Source organism: Meleagris gallopavo, chromosome 29 (genome assembly GCF_000146605.3).
Source record: "Meleagris gallopavo isolate NT-WF06-2002-E0010 breed Aviagen turkey brand Nicholas breeding stock chromosome 29, Turkey_5.1, whole genome shotgun sequence".
Classification (NCBI taxonomy): Eukaryota; Metazoa; Chordata; class Aves; order Galliformes; family Phasianidae; genus Meleagris; species Meleagris gallopavo.
In genome coordinates, this window is record NC_015039.2 from 3620610 (window position 1) to 3636956 (window position 16347).

The following is a 16347-nucleotide window of genomic DNA, read 5'->3' on the forward strand; positions in this document are numbered from 1 at the left end:
CTCGGCTCGGCTCACCTTCCTTCTCCCTACCCAGAGCTACGTGCCCACCGTTTTCGAGAACTACACGGCCAGCTTCGAGATCGACAAGCAGCGCACTGAGCTCAACATGTGGGACACCTCAGGTGGGCTCGGGGAGGGACGCGGTGGGTCTCGATGCGGCCTCTGTGGGATCCACAGCGGGCGTCAAACGCTGAAATCCCGTCTCAGTGTCTTTGCGCTGGATTTTGCGGCTTTCTCTCTCCCGGCCTTGGGGCTGGCTCTGCACATCGTTTAGGTGCTGACTGCGTATCGGTGCATCTCAGCCCTGAGATGCAGCAGAGCACCAACAAAACCAGTTCTGGGGCTTGAGATGAGGCTGGGAAGGAATGGGGAAGCAAGCAAGGTGCAGCCGAGATGGGAGACCTCACCTTGGAGAGGAATGTGCTGTGGGAATATGCTGTCCTTTCATCACTCACTCCAGGAGAGTTTCTGGGCTGCTTCAGTTTTTTTGTGTTTTGGTTTGGTTTTGCCTCTTCATCTGCATCCTCAGTTAAGCTGCAGGGAGCCCTGGGCACATCTCAGCCCTCCAAAATCCTTTTCAAACTTCATGCTGCCTCTCTGAGGAGACATGAGCTGTAAGTGAACTGCTTGATGCAGAGCTAATAAAAATATTGGCGTCTAGCAAAGGTTATGTGCATCCTTTAATTTACCTCTGACAACCTTTTTGGACTGATGCGTATGCATAGCAGAACTGAATGCTGGGCTCTGGTGGTGTACATACATAATGGACTTGCTGATGGTCTTTCCCCATAATTTTTTGAGTCTTCTTAGTGCTCAAGAGCAAAAGTAAATTAAAACATGATATTAGACAGTTTTAGGTCTTGTGCACTCAAATTCCTCACTATAATTTTACATCCATCAGGTTACAGCTGTAGGATCGGCAGAGCTCTATTTAGAGCAATGACTTTACTGATTTTTGGACGACCTTTAAATTGTAAAATGTTTACTGAGCCTCTACTGGAGGCTTCCCAACCTGGCAAACTTTGCTTTTGGAAATTTTTATGTCCTGAAACAAACAGGGGTCTTTTGCCTGCTGAGTTGTGAGCCCTGGGGGGTTTCCAAACTGTGGACTTCTGCAGCTGATGGCAAAGGACTGGTTGTGTTGTTTTTGTTTGATGCTCAGCAGCTTTGCTCTGAGTGTCTGCATTTGATGAGAAAAACTTCACCTTTGGAGTGTGTGGAACCACGCTTAGCGCACTGTGTGGGTTTTTTTTAGGAACTCTCTGGAATATTTGGCTTTGATCTTACAAATGTTAAAAGAAAATAACATGATAAAATGGCTTTAAATCTGTGTATATGCACCTGGAACCTGCATCTGATGTTGTCATACATTCATTTTTATCATTTTCAACAAAAGATATGGGTCTGTCTAGTGTTTATCTTTACAGCCAAGAGGAAATGGATTTTGATTTTTTTCTCCCTTTTTAAGAGCTTTGTTGTAGATAGAGTTCAGTAGATAGTTTTCCAGATAAATTGCCTCCTTTTGCAGCTTTCATTTGAAATACCCAAAAGCTATATGTCAGTAAACAGTCCTGCAAAGCAATACGTAGCAATTTTTTCTAGTAATCAAAATGACATTTTGAGCTACAGACTGCAAGCTGTATTTCCACTTCGGAGACACTTGTAAACAGCTTTTGGTAGAAAAAGTTTTGCACAATAGCAAATGGAATCAACTGAGCTGAAGGGGTTGAGAGTGGCTGATTGCCCTCCTCATGCATATGACAGGTGCTGGGTGCACTTCCCCTTGTCTCTGCATTGCCTGCTACCTCTTTTAAGCAGCTTTGTGGGCAGGGGCTTGTTGTTAGTGTTAAACTCATCCTAGCAGGAGCAGGAAGGGAGATGCTGGAAATCTGCTTCCCTTTTTTATATCTTAAATGTTTTCCATCTCTTAGTTAAGTAAGTGAAGCTGAAGGTCTCCTCCAAAAATCAGCAGAAAATCTGGACAGGGACTGAAGTCAGCTGTGAGAGCGGTGAGTGGCTCCGCAGATGCTCATAGCATCATGCTGCTATGGGCACCAGTGAAGAGCAGCTGCCCTGGAAAACCTGCTGCAGGGATCCCAGCCTGCCTGGCTGCTGCTAGCTCTTCTCAGAAATCCCTGCCCATGTTGGGGTGTTATCTGCTCCCTGGACATGTAGCGCTAGCTGCTGTGGGGAACTTGGGAAATACAGCCTTTAAGTGTGAATTGGCCCCTCCTCTGATACTAGCAGATGGCAGGCAGGCAGTAAATGTAGTTAGAGAAACACTGCCATACTGTGGGCAGGGATGATGGCAGGGATTATGGGGAGCTGAATTGCTCCCACGCTGTATTGGGACCTTGGATTTCCTTTAAGTATCTTGTAACCCTTGATTAGTTTTTCCAAGGCGGAAGAACACTGGAGGCTTAGCAGTACTGAGAGTCCTTCAGACAGGGCAAATACAGGCCCTCTGTGCTCACTGAAATGCCTTTGATCCAAATGCCTGTTAAGGAAAAAAGGGAGCCATGTATGAGCCTGGTCCCTCCATACTGCCTGCATTTTGGATTTGTCTCTATTTAACTCAGTCCCACCTCCATGCACAGTGCAAAGCTGAAATTGCTCCAGGTGCCATTTTGCAGTGCAGTAGGAATGTCCCATCCTTCCATTTCCACTATGTGCCATTTCCTAGAGCCTCCATTGAAAAACATTTGATATCTTTGCCTGCGAGAGCAAGCTGCAGAGGAGATGGGGCAGCTGCTGTGCTCTGCTCCTTACTGGAGGATGTCCTGTTTTGCTGCTCTTTCTATTCTCATTTTGGCCAGTTCCTCCATTGGTCAAATGTGCTTGGCACAGAAACAACTTCTCTGCATGGCAGTGGTGTGGGGAAACACCAGCCTGATGGAATGCCTGCTGGCTGGTTGAGGCTGCGCCCAAAGGGCTGGGTGCCTCCTGGACATCCAGTGCTGCTGCGTGACACCCACAAGAAAGAGTTTCCATTCTGTACAGCCTGCTGGGTGATGTTGTGACCATTCATCATGCTTTACACAGTGCAGGCGAGTTGCATTCCTGTGCTTCAGTGGTGGGAAGGGCATGTAGTCATAATGGGCAAGTTGGCTTCTCAGCAATGCAGCAGCTTAATTCCCCTTGTGAACTGGTCTACCTTTTGCTCCCCTGGTGTAGAGCAGAGCTGCCTGCTATGGGACATCTGTGCTTGTGGCTTACGGGAGTGCCCAGGAATGGCACTGCACCGTGTGTGTGCTCACTGCCATCCTCCAAAGCTGCTGGAGAGGACTTCTCTGCCCACACAGAACCCAAGCTGGTCCAGCAGCACTGCTGTCTGCTCTGCACTGCAGCTCACAGCAGGGGAGCTGTGTGGCTGCCAGCCTTTTGCAGAGACTTGTGTCTGATAAGCAGATTCGCTTTCAAAACAAGAATAACATTGTAAAGTGCAAATCCCTCCCTGCCTCCCTCTTTGCCTGTGCTCAGCAAACAGTCTGCCTTGGTATGGCTGTGTGGGAACCAACAGGCTCTGATAACAGTCCCTTCATTAGGGGAACTACCCAGGAATGTTGATGAGATTAGAGAGTTGAAAGGGGATGAGTTTAGCAATGGCATCTCCATTGATGCTGGCGCTGGGGATTCCCAGCAAGCAGCTCTGGAATTGCAATGGCTGCCTCTTCCCATGTGCTTTGAAGCAGAGAAGAATGTGGAGCTACCCTTTCCATACCAAAATAGCTCCTCCCATGCTCCCTGTTGAAGCTGGGAGCCTTGAACTAGCATACTTTTCTTCTGCCTCAGCACAAAGACGTAGTTAAGCCTGAAAATATGTGTAGCTGGGTCATGTTTTTAGGCAGGTCAGGAACCAGTCAGACAGAAGTTGAAAGAGCTGCAGCAGAAGTGCGTATCCTGGACTAGGTGGAGATTGGATCTGGGGAGACCTGACATGATGTGAGAGGAGAGGATGGGACACCAGAGTCCCTGGGGTATGTCAGATGTCAGACTGGGCATGGTGTAGGCGCTGCATGGTACAGAAGCTGCTGCTCTCCCTATATGCCTTGGGGGTGTCCCTTGTGCCCCAGACCCATCAATCAGCAGCTCCTTAGCCAGGCAATCAGGTAAAGCGACTGCTGAAAATCCCTGTAGAAGGGGACTCTCACATCTGAGCATGATGGGTTTGCCTTTGTGCCCACCTGGCACCTAGGTGCCCCTCACTGTACCTCAGGGTGGTCCTGCGGTACGTTGTGGCAGGGAGAGGTCCAGAGGAGCTGATTGGTGCCATGCCACCAGCCCTATGGAAGAGACCTGGGTACAGCTTTCCTCTTGCCCTAGATCCTATGGATTAGATCAGTATGCAATTAAACTTCACAGGCGTGCAGGTCCAGCTTTCCCTGTGGGGAGAAACCTTGTCTGGTGGGCAAGCAGCCAAGGAGAAAGCTGCTGCTTGTGCACAGCAAACTGGAAATGTGTAGCATTGCATGAAGATAATTTGTGCTCACTCAACCCACAGATATGTTCCCCAAAGCCAGAGGTCTGTGGGAATTGGCTGCCACTCCTAGTCCTTGTTACACCCAATAAAATGATGACAGACAGGTTGAGGCAATGCCAACTGCCCTTGTGATGTGGCAAAAGTGCCTGGAAGGGACTTCTGGTTCCTGTTTGCCTCCCTTGTCAGCTGCCATGGTTGTGATTTTTAGCACCCTTGTGTTCAGCCCCACCAGGTACTAAGGCTGTGCTCCCGCCTCAAGGGCTCAGTGATGCTACCCTAGGGTTGCTATTAGGGGTTTCTACAGAGAGCTGCCTCCCTGTCACTGGCGTGAGGAGCCCAGGATGCCACCTCAGCCCCTGCAAACACCATTCCCTTCACCTTGATCGTGTCCATTCTGAGACATGGCAGCTAGGCTGCTTAGCAGTTTACTAGGGTTTTTAATGCACATCACAAGAATTAGCAGCAGAGGTTAGTTGTCCAAGCTGATTAGCTGTTGTTTCAGTCATGCACTTTCCAGATGATTGCTTGCTCTGTGTCATGGAATAGTTTGCTCCTTTCCTGAACTGTTGGGCTTTGTAGTCATGTTGCACAAGTAATAGATAGGTCACAATCCAGTATCAGAAATGCTGCGTCAGAGTGCTGGGGCTCAGAGGACTACACTATGGCATTCCCTCTGCTGCTTTTTGTCTCCCTCTTCCTGGAGTTTTGTGTCCAGTTTTGGAGCCCCCAGCAAAAGACAGACATGGAGTTGTTGGAGCAGGTCCAGAGGAGGGCCACAAAGATGATTGGAGAGCTTGGAGGGGCTCTTCAGCCTGGAGAAGAGAAGGCTCCAAGGAGACCTTACAGTGGCTTTCCAGTGCCTGGAAGGGGCCTACAGGAAAGCTGTGGAGGAACATTTTATAAGGGCAGGTAACGACAGAACAAGAGGAAATGGTTTTAAGCTGGAACAGGGTAGATTTAGACTAGATATTAGGAAGAAATTCTTCACTGTAAGGGTGGTGAGACACTGGAAAATGTTGCCCAGTGAGGTTGTGGATGCCCTCTCCCTGGAAGCATTCAAGGCCAGGCTGGATGGGGCTTGGCGCAATCTGGTCTAGAGGGGGGTATCCCTGCCTATAGCAGGGGGATTGGAACTAGATGATCTTAAAGCTTCCTTCCAACCCAAACCATTCTAGGATTCCAGCTCGGGTTGGATGCCCCTTCTCCCCTTTGGGCCACCTTCTTCTGGCAGGAAGGGCTTTGTTCCATGGCAAGCTCACCCGCTGACCCCAGTCCTGCTGCTTGTGGAACCCCCATTGTGAGGCTTGGCCATACTCCAGCTTGTGAGGAGGTCATAATTTCTGTTTGTGCCCTTGAAGGGGTTTCTGAAATCTGAAGGGGATGCAGCAGTGAAAACTCTGGCTGTAATGGAAATGGATGCTCCAGGAAGGAAACCACCATTGGCCTCGCCTTGGCGTATTACTGCTGCAACTTGGGAGACCTCGGTTCTGGTGAGGGACAGCGGGGCACTTTATCAGCCTGCCATGCCACCTTTAGCTGACCGCAGCTGATTGTCTTTCTTGTTCTGCTTTGCTCTCCCTTCAGTCTCTAATGTCACTAATTGCTGCTGCATTCAGAACCTTGACCTCCAGGTGGTTGAAGCCTGGCTTCAGACCATGGTGCTGTCAGTGCTGTCATTATATCTTGGATTTTCTCTCCAGTGCTTAGATTCCTGTCTCTTTTACTTGCCATTGCACTGCGCTGGACTCTAACAAGCACTGTGTTAGTGTCAGAAATGTGTTTTTTTTTAATATAGTGGGATTTGCTTTATCCTCAGGGACACTTGGCCATTGAGCCCCGCTTCTTAGGGACCTGTGGGCAGCTCAGGAACCACGCTGTACTTCACCCTTCCCAAACAGAACCAGCCACTCTCATGCTTTCAAGAGAGAGGGTCCAATTTGTCCAATTTCACACTGGGAGTTAGTCACTGAATTCGTGTTGTCTCCTCAGTGTGCACAGTTTCAGCCTGGGAAGACAAGTTCACTAATTTCCAGGCCCAACAGCATTAATGATACAGGGAACAAGAAGGGTATATCCTTTGTATATCCTTGTCTGTTGTATATCAGGCACACAGAGCCATTGCTCTTCAAATGCTGCTTTTGCAAAGGCACTCCAGATGTCCCAAGGAAAGAAACTGTACTGATGGGTCCTCATATGCAAATGATGGGCCCTGAGAAACACCTTATTGGGGCAGGCCACTTGCTGCAGGTGTCCTGGACGGTTTGTGGTGTCTGAGGAGGGGGCGATAGGGATTTGGCTGCCCTACACAGGGTCCATGTTCTGTGCTCGGTCTCTTCATGAAGCTGCATCATGTTCCATCTTCCACCAGTGAGCTCCTGTGACAAACCCACGACCTGCCCGCTTCCGCAAGTTCCCTATGGTCAAGCTGAGTTGAGTATGGGGACCACAGAATAACAATTCATTTCATAGTCTGCCCCCAGAAGGGCTTATTTCCCTTTCACTATCAGTTTGGGTGACTCTGTGCCCCCTCATTACATCTGCAGAGGAAATGCTAGCTCTGAAGCATCCATGCTGTCTTGGAGAAGCAACTGAGATTTTTGCAGGCTCAGCATGGGGACTGGGCTCTTTCCTTGCCCAGGGTGTCCGGGACAGCTGTCACTTCTATCTCTTCCATTCACCATCAGGTTTTCAATCCAGCGTTTTTCTGCTTTGCTCTGGTGAGGAGACAATAGCTGAGCTGTTCCATGGGACAGGGCCTTTCTCATGCAGATGTGCTGCTTGCATCAGGGTAGGAGAGCCTACGGTGTCCCCTGTCCATTGCTGTCCCCATCGATGGTGACAGCTTCCCGAACCTTTTTTCAGTCTTAAAGGCGTGATACAAATAAAATATATTATTAACACTTCCATGATCATCTGTCCTAGCAGAGGAGCTACTAATCACGAAAGCCATCACATTCACTATCACTTTATGTAGTATTAACATGCCTGGAGCACTGCCGTGGGGAAAGCATGTGGTGATGGGTCAGGAGTTTGGGCCATAGCTTGATCCCCTGCCTGAGAGCAGCGTCACTGTTCCAGTGCCAGGTTGCTGTACCAACCTCTGAATGTCAGACAACAACCATGTGGATTTTATTTTTAATTTGCTTTTGGCATTTGGCTTGCTCCAGTTTTCTCTCTTTAATCACAAAACAAATGTACGTAGGTCCTGTTTCTTGCAGACCTGAGTGCCATGTTGGAGAACAATTCACGCAGAACAGAAAGGCTGGATCTACAGACATGCAAGTCTTGAGTGCATGTGTGCTTGGAGGTGCCAGTGTGTGGGGCTCTGGAGTGCCTTGCAGGAATGGCTGAAAGGTACTGAGCACTCAGAACCCACAAATCCAGAGATCTGGAGCTGAGGGAACTGGGGTATTTGTGTTTTGTCCTCATCAAAAAATAACATTCAAAAATTAGAGAATATCTTGATTCAGCAGAGAAAAAGCTGGAGATGATGTAAGTCTGGAGCACAGCATTGCTGGGCTCTCTGACTGTTGGTCTCTTAGACTGGGGAAGAAACTTCAGGAAAACGCTGGTGTTGATCAGCTGTTGGTGAGCAGAGCTACCAATGAGGTCGGGGCCATTCCTGTCCCTTGGTTGTTAGGAGCAGAATGTTAGAGCATACAGAGGCAATTTTGATCTCATTAACAAAATGATGCTCTTGACCCAGGGCAGATAATTCTTCCCCTCCTTTTGCCATCTCAGCAGCTGCCCAACTGTGTCCTGACACCAGGCTGGGGGTTTGTGGGATGGGTGGTGACCAACTGTGCTGGCTGCACTCCACTGCACTGTGTGCCCCGCCAGTGCAGTCTGTGACGTGCTGGAGAAAGCAGCAGGTTGCTACGATACAGTTTGCCGTAGCAATGTCTGAGCTGAAAGGAGCCAAAGCCAGTCTCTACAAAAGGAGCATTCCTGGGCTGGGAGGAGGTCAGATTTATCTGCAATGTTTATGTGAAGCGGAGGAGCAACTGGGAGAGGATGTGCATATAAGTGCTTCCCTCCCACCTGACTGGGGCAGCTGTGCACGGAAAGGGCACGGTTCTGATAAAGGGTCTAGCACATTTGAGCATGCAGATCAGTGCTGTGTCTTGAATCCCTTTAGGAAGACCTGCATCTGGGACGAGAATGTAAGCTTGATTGGAAGAGCAGCTTGGTGCTGCAGAGCTCGGTGCTGCCAACAAAAGCACTGAGTCACTCGTAAGATGGGACTGCTCATGGGGCCAGCTCCGCCCGTCAGAAGGTGAAGCATTCTTAGCCTGAAGCAGGGTCAGAGATCTCCAGGGTTTGCTGTGCCCCAGCCTGCATCCTCTGACCCCACGCTGGTCCAGACACCCCAGGCACTGACTCCACGCACAAAGCACAACTTTCCCTCTACAAAGAGGGCCGGGCTCTGCAGAGGTCACAGACTGTTTCTGCCATGCTGGATGCCAGCTGCTTCTCATTCCAGTGACTTTGCAGGGACAAAAAACTGTGCTGTATTTTTTCTCACTCGTGTCTGTGGGGGACTGCAGCAGCAGAATGTCCCTGCAGCTGGCTTTGTTGTGAACCTAAATGCACATGGGGTACTGGCATGCCTGCTCGTGAGTGGTGTGGAGCATCCCCCGTGTCCCCATCCTGCTTCCAAGGAGGCAGACTCAACAAGGGATGATGTCTCTGCTTCCCTTTTTCATAAATAAACAGCTGCTTCTCACCCCTCCAGGAAGTTTAAGCCACTGTGAAGCCAAATACAAAACTGAAACAAATGTTTTTTAAGCAGCAACAAACATTGTTCCATTACTGCTTAGTGGGGCATTTACTATTTCATACAGAATACACTTCAAACAAAAACATTATGGGATAATGGCTTTAACATCTGAAATTCACACTGAGGGGTTGTATGTACAGACGTGGATATGTGTACATGGCAGAGCTGTGCAGGATTCCACCCGGGCTCTTTTCTACTCCCTGAAAAATCCTGCAGAATGCAGCATCATTCCCTCCAATTCAGAACTTGTTCACCAAATCCTTGCACATCTTTTATGCACAAACAAAGGAAAAGAATCTGACTTTTTCCAGCATAAATCCAGAGCAGAAAGTTTTTTTTTCACCTGTCTTAAATTCTCACAATTGTTGTGAGCAAGCTCCTCTGTAAAAAGATACTGAGAAGATTAAAACATAGCAGTAGCCCTGCTCATGGCCTGCCTTCTCTCAACTACATCTTCCAACTGTTAGGAGTCCAGCAACTGTATGACAAGTGATGGATTCATGTGCAAGCACTGCAACCCTTCCAAGCTCCCCATCCTGTAGATATCCAGCATGCCCAACAGCACAGTTTACCACCTCTTGCTTGCTAGATGCTCACATGTGGCCATGTCCCAATTCTTGCTGGAACTATGGACTTACGGAGACGGCTGAGGCTCCTCACCTGCCCCAACAGGTATCAAGCAGCTCATGGATGAGACTTTCTGCTGACTGCTTTTCTCTCTGCAGGCTCAGCCTATTATGATAATGTCCGTCCATTGGCATACCCGGACTCAGATGCTGTGCTCATCTGCTTTGATATCAGCCGCCCAGAAACCTTGGACAGTGTGCTCAAGAAGGTGAGTGCCCAGGGTGTCTGGGCTGGGATGGAGCCCTGCATCCCCTACTGCTGCCACCAGGGCCAAAAGCTCCCTTGGCTAGAGTTTGCCTGCCACAGTTGCCCATGGTCTTTAGAAAGCAAGATATTCAGTATGCAGTGCTTCTGTCAGTCTGCCTTTTTGCACACATGCAAACATGGGAACAGGGAGAGATGGAGGGCATCTGTTGTGTTTCTCATGTCAGCACTGGGAGGAAGCCCTGGGGCTCTAGTGTTTTGGCAAGGGGACAAAAACGCTTGTTTTTACTGATAGCTCAGTCAAGGGTTTGGTTGGGCTCCAAGACAGCTCCCAGCACCCAGCTCAGGGGGCAGAAGTCTTTCATGGGGATTGGAAGCATCTGCTGCTCATGATAACGGGGTAAGAACACAAGCAAATCTCTTGTACCTTAATAAGATGCAAGTCCATCAATAATTAGCTGGGGTTGGACTTCATCAGTGTCTGTCTGCTCCTCGTGTGAGCCTGTTTTGCTCACTGTAAGGTCTTTCCCATGTGGCCTCACAGATACTTCCAGTGCTGTTAGCAGTGTCTGTTTGATAAAGCAACTTTTAATCCCTGTGTCACATGGTATTTCTTAAGTGCCTCTGAGCAGATGCCTTGTTTCCTTTGGTGCAGGCTTACAGCCTACGGAGGTAAGTCACATTCCTAAGATACCATGAAGTTGAAATAGGATTTAGCTTCTTCTGATACAGGCAAGTAAGGAGAATAACATTCTCTATTCAAGCTGTAGGCAAAGAAGCTAATTCAACAGAGGAAATCTTTATTATTGCTGCCCTGCTACGTGGCTTGTCTTCACAGCATGTACAGTTGAAGGGAAGGAGCCACCCAAAAGGATGCAAGTAGCTTTTAATTTTCCACAAAGTGGGTTTTCACCAGATGGCACTTCTGTTCTGACAAGGCTTGATGGTTTTGCAAACCTTGGGCTCCCCACATGTTGTCAGGCATGGGAGAAGTGGGTCACAATGCAGAAAACAGGCCCAGTAGCTCCATCTTGGCAGGGATTTTCATCCTTTGGATAAATTTGGGTGTTTGGATTTCTACTCCAAATGAACTGCAGCATCCTCCTTGTATGGCTGATTCTGGTGGCAGAGGGGGGCATGTGGGAATCCTGGTAGACAAATTCTGCAGCAGGAAAGGGATCTGTAGGACAGAGACTGGAGTACATCTCCTGCTGGAAAACATCATTTTTTCCCCGTATTTTGCAGTTGCTTTGTTCTGACATTCAGTGAAACTTGTGTCATTGCTGGCGCTTCCTTTCCCCACTAGGTTCTGGAAACTGGGCTCTGGGTTGGGTTTTCTTCCCCTTCTAATTGCCTGGGGTGTATGCCTAACTGTCAGCCAGTATAGCAAGAACTGCTAGTTCCAAGAGACATCTTCAGCCAGTAGGAATCTCTATTTGTCATCTGCTTGCTGCTCCAGAAGCACTAACTGGGTGCTCAGGGTGCTGGCACACTGCTGGGGCTGTGCAGGTCTCTCCCAGCCCTGGTCAATGGGTTTACTTATCATTGCAGACACCTCACTGAATATTGAAGCTTTTTTTGGAGCTCTGAAATGTACTATTAGTGAAGAAAGTGGATGCTTGCCCTGGCCTTCTTTCCTTCCTTCAGTCTTGCAGGAGACAGCAACTTGAATGCAGCATATTTGCAGGGTATATCTGGACCAAGTGAGCAAAAAATTAATCTGAGAGGCACTTCAACCATTTTTGTCATTGCCTGTGGCAGTTGCTAAGGAAGAGCTAATTGGCTTCCAAACAGCTGTGACTCCAATTTGGAAAATCCTCCCACAGAAGGCTTCCAAGGCAACATATTGTTATTGTTCCAGGGAGCAGCTCTGGTGAACCCCAGCTGATGGGGCTTCATGGATTGTGCAAGGTGGCCACCATTGTGCTGAGACCCCATGATTGGCTTTGTTCCTCCAACCTTGACTTTTTGTAGGCTGTCCATTGTCACACAGCCTCCGGCACAGCTGTGCACCTTCTCTCTCTTGTCTTCACTACAGTGGCAAGGGGAGACACAGGAGTTCTGCCCCAATGCAAAGATCGTGTTGGTTGGCTGCAAGCTGGACATGCGGACAGACCTGAACACGCTGCGGGAGCTTTCCAAGCAGCGCCTCATCCCAGTGACACATGAGCAGGTGGGTTTTGGGAGCTGATTTCCTCCTGCACCTCCTCAGATAAGTTAGCTCAGCAGCACTGGTCTTGGTCTGAAGCTGATCGGATCTTGGCTCAGGTACTCTGAGCTTGCAGCACTCTTCTTCCATGCCTTGGGCACATTGGCAGTGCTCTGCTGAACCACCTCCTGGTTTGCAGCCTGGAAGCCTTCCCCCAAAGCTAGTGGAGATGCCCAGCTTAATAACTTGGACTGGCTAAAGTAGGACGAGTGTGTTTCTGCACCTCCTTGTTGGGCATAGCTGGGGTGGGGACAAAGACACAGGCTGGGAACTGCTGGGAACTGCTGCGGTCACCAGCACAGGGTCGCAGGCTCTGATGCTGCTTCAAGGTGCTCTGTCCTAACCTCACTCCTCCTTCCTTCCCCAATCTCTGGGTCTCAGGGCAGTGCTCTGGCACGGCAGATTGGGGCAGTGGCCTACGCTGAGTGCTCCTCCAAGGTATCGGAGGACAGCGTGCGGGATGTCTTCCATGTCACTACACTTGCCTCGGTCAACAGGATACACAAGAACCTGAAGCGCTCCAACTCCAAACGGGGACTGAAGCGGGCATCACAGATGCCCAGCAGAACGAACTTACTGAATGACACGGAGATCAGGAAAGACCGAGCCAAGAGCTGTTCCATCATGTGAAAAACAGTCTGTAAATAACATATGTGTGTTGTCCATTTTGTACAGTAACTGGCCAAGACCAGGGCATGGTGCTGGCTGTAGGAGCCAGCTTGCCTTTCTGAAGCCTTTCTTAGTCCGTAGGGCTGAGCAAAGGTCCCAGCTGCAAACTGGGGTGCAGGAGGCACCCTGCACTGCCAAGACCTCTGGGTCAGCTGCTGCAGTGCTGATTGCTTGGGAGAAAGGAACCACTTGACAGAGAAGCATTCAGGCGTTGGAAGGTCTATGGTTGGATGAAACAAAACAATTGAGAGTGATGCTGCATGCATGCCATTCTCCTGTCCCCATGGCCCAGCCTCTGGGTGATGTAGGGTGGTGGGACCTGGGCTGGAGGCTGGGAGAGGGGGGGACCGCAAGCAGCAGAATGACTGAGAGAAAGTCCTCTTCCAATCTGCCTTCAGAAGAGAAGTGTTATTTGAGCTGTTGCTATCTACGGTTGGACTGGATGGCAAGCCACCAAGAAAGCACCCTGGGGAGGAAGCGTAACCTGGTAAGCACCACGCTGATCACCTCCTGGGAGACTATAGATAGGCAGCTTTTTTCACGGTACTTCAGATACTTGAATTCTATTCCAAAACCAACAGAGCAGATCTGGCTGCAAGGCCTGTCCCCGTAGATGCATCCTGAAAATTGTGGTTCCTTTCAGCAAGCAAATGTCACTCAGGAGCTTGTGCCTCGCTTCTGCCAGCCTGGTTCTTCATCAGGCTGCTCACTGCCACAGGCAGCTGCACATCCAGGCACACAGTGTCCTGAAAAGCAGACTGCAATCACTCTCCATGTCCTCTCCTCCACTCATTTTGAACTGCAGATTGTGCTCCATGATGCTGTGTTTGTCTGGTACAAGACACAAAAAGGATTATATGTGTCTCTGCACCCTGACTCCACTGCAGCAGTGGGAAGAAAGGTGCTCCCTGCCCATTTTGTATGGCGGTACAGCCTGCTGCCAACACCTGTCATTGCTTCTGCTGCTGCCCTCTATAAATGCCTTTAACAACAGTGTTAGCCTTGATCTAATGACACGTAGACACTTTATGGAAAAAAAAGTCTGCTCCATTGCCAGATCCAGCTGTGTCGGTGAGCTACAGAAAAAAAATAAACAATGCTGGAAAAAGCACAGTGCTTGACTCTGTTCATTTTTAATAGTCATCTTTTCAAAATACCTTACCACCTGGCTTCTGTTTGTGTCCTCGTGGTTCACTCTAACTCTTGACATACATTCATGCATATTTGAGCAGAAAACAGAGAGGCCTTAGCTGCATGTATTCATTTTGGAGCCGAAACATCTTCCTTGAATAATCTCTCATTCCATCCTGACTCATTCAGTAATAGGCAGCACTTGCAGCTTGTATGTGCCTGATTCACCAATCTGAGCTGATATGAGATGCCCTCATCCTCACTGTAATTCTAGCTTCAAATGAAGATGGCTTTCACCTAATATTTTGTATCTCCTGTCCTGCCCAGGGCTCAGGCTTCATCTGCGTCACAAAGACTTCTTAGGAAACTGGAACAGCTAAGCTGCCTGGTGGCTCCCCACAAAACTGTGGAGCTCTCCGTGTTTCTGGGCTGCTGTGTGGAGCTCAGCTTGGCTCAGTGGCTTTGTTTACTTTGCTGCAGCCACAGCTCTGTTTCACTTGCTGCTGCAAGTGATTTTCTTTCTGTGCACTGCATTTCCCAGGCTATGGCTGCTAAAGAAGGCGCTTGGGGATGGATTGTGGCAGTGTAAAGACATGTCCCAGCATTAGTTTGCAAGAATCCGTCAGAATGCCAGCGAATGCCTCTCAGGAGACTAAGGCAACTGAAATAGCCTCCAAGAACATTTATCATAAAGTAGCTGAGCTGGATCCATGGGTGAGGAAAAGCAGAGACATTAAAGCCTGTGGGGATAAGCCCTTACAGCCTCATATTCCATCATCGGGCTCCTTTCTTACAGGCATGTGACCAATGCTGCTGCTGCGAGTGGCTCAGACGCAGAAATCAAGACAGCCAAAGGTATTTTGGATTGCTGATCTTTAAGAAAGTGGTTTCCAGGAGAATGGAACTGTGTCAGCATTCACTGAATCTACCTTCCTTGGCACAATAACCAAGGTATCTCTACATGCTTGGGGCATCTTCCACTTGCTGTCTGAAGCATCATGGTGGGGTACAAGGGCTGTCCTAATGCCTGTGAGACAGCCTGGTGCTCTGGAGGCTCTAATGACAGCAGCCACATCCCACCCCAGGGCTGGTGTCAGGGCTCACAGGCACAGGACTGAACACAAACTGGCATTCGGGAGAGGATCCCCAGGCGAACTGGAGATGTGTTGAGCTGCCTGCCAGCAGGCAGGGCTGAAGAGATGAAAAGCAGGCAGCAACAAAGGGCCTGACACCATGAGTCAGCAGGGAAGCAAAAATGCAAGTGGTAACAGAGCAGCAACAGAAAAGAGAGCATTTGTGGGGTTTATGGGGCATTTTTCCAGGAGCCTGAACTGCTTAACTCCTGCAGTACTGCTGCTGTCTGTAGACACCTTCTTTCTGGAGCACTACAAAAGCCACATGGCAAGTGACTGTGAATATGTTTATACTGCTGCTTGCACTTGGCAGCCTGATCTGGTGGGCAACAGGCACCCTACAGCAGGGGCTGAGGCTGGGGTGGGCTGTGGGGTCCCTTCCAACCCAACCACGCTATGATTCTATGTATGGAAGGAGCTCCAGAAACATGGTAGAACCTTTTGTTGAAAACTTTTGTTTTGTGGATTCATTTATTTTCCATACTGAAAGGAAATGTCATTTTTGCTATGCTGTTCAGCTTAGATCCAACTAGCTGGAAACAAGTGGTACAATAATAATATTGGAATGAAAGTAATTGGTGACCAGCTGCTTCTAGAACAGACCAAAAAAACCCAAAACCCAAAAACAAAACAAAACAAAACAACAACAACAAAAAAAAACCTACAAAAAAGACTACAATGAAAAAGTATGAAGCAGCCAAGATGCATGCATTCTGCCAGAGTGAACAGGACCAGAGTTCAGCTGCAGCACTTGCCAGAGCTGAGCTAGACGTGGAAATGCATTTGCAGCTTGCTAAAACCTAATGCAAATTCAAACGTAGATGCTGTGCCACAGCCTAAGCAAACCTGAAGCATGCATCTGTTATGCCTTTATACGGCCCACATCAACTGTTTGAAGTCATCTTTGAAAGTTTAGGCTTCTGACTTCAGAGTGGGATCAAATTCTGGACAAGAGTGCCCTCATCCCCTCCTGAGAGGGCTGCTTTTTGCAGTCACTGTTCAGCACACAGCTTAATATTCTGGCAGTTGCTTCTCTTCGGGCTTGATGGACTATAAAGAATAGTTGGCCTCCCACAGTGGTTCATTTAAACAGACTTCTCAAAGGAGCCTCTCT

The 16347-nt window shown here is 48.9% G+C and overlaps 1 protein-coding gene across 1 annotated transcript; it reads left to right on the forward strand.

Moving 5' to 3' along the window:
* Nucleotides 1-4: 4 nt before the first annotated feature.
* On the forward strand, nt 5-15844 carry RND2 (Rho family GTPase 2; the record flags this gene model as incomplete). Its single annotated transcript, XM_010724707.3, has 4 exons — nt 5-122; nt 9986-10095; nt 12130-12264; nt 12682-15844. Coding segments are annotated over 4 exons (612 nt in total), but the record flags the coding sequence as incomplete, so codon positions are not given.
* Between the last annotated feature and the right edge of the window lie 503 nt (nt 15845-16347).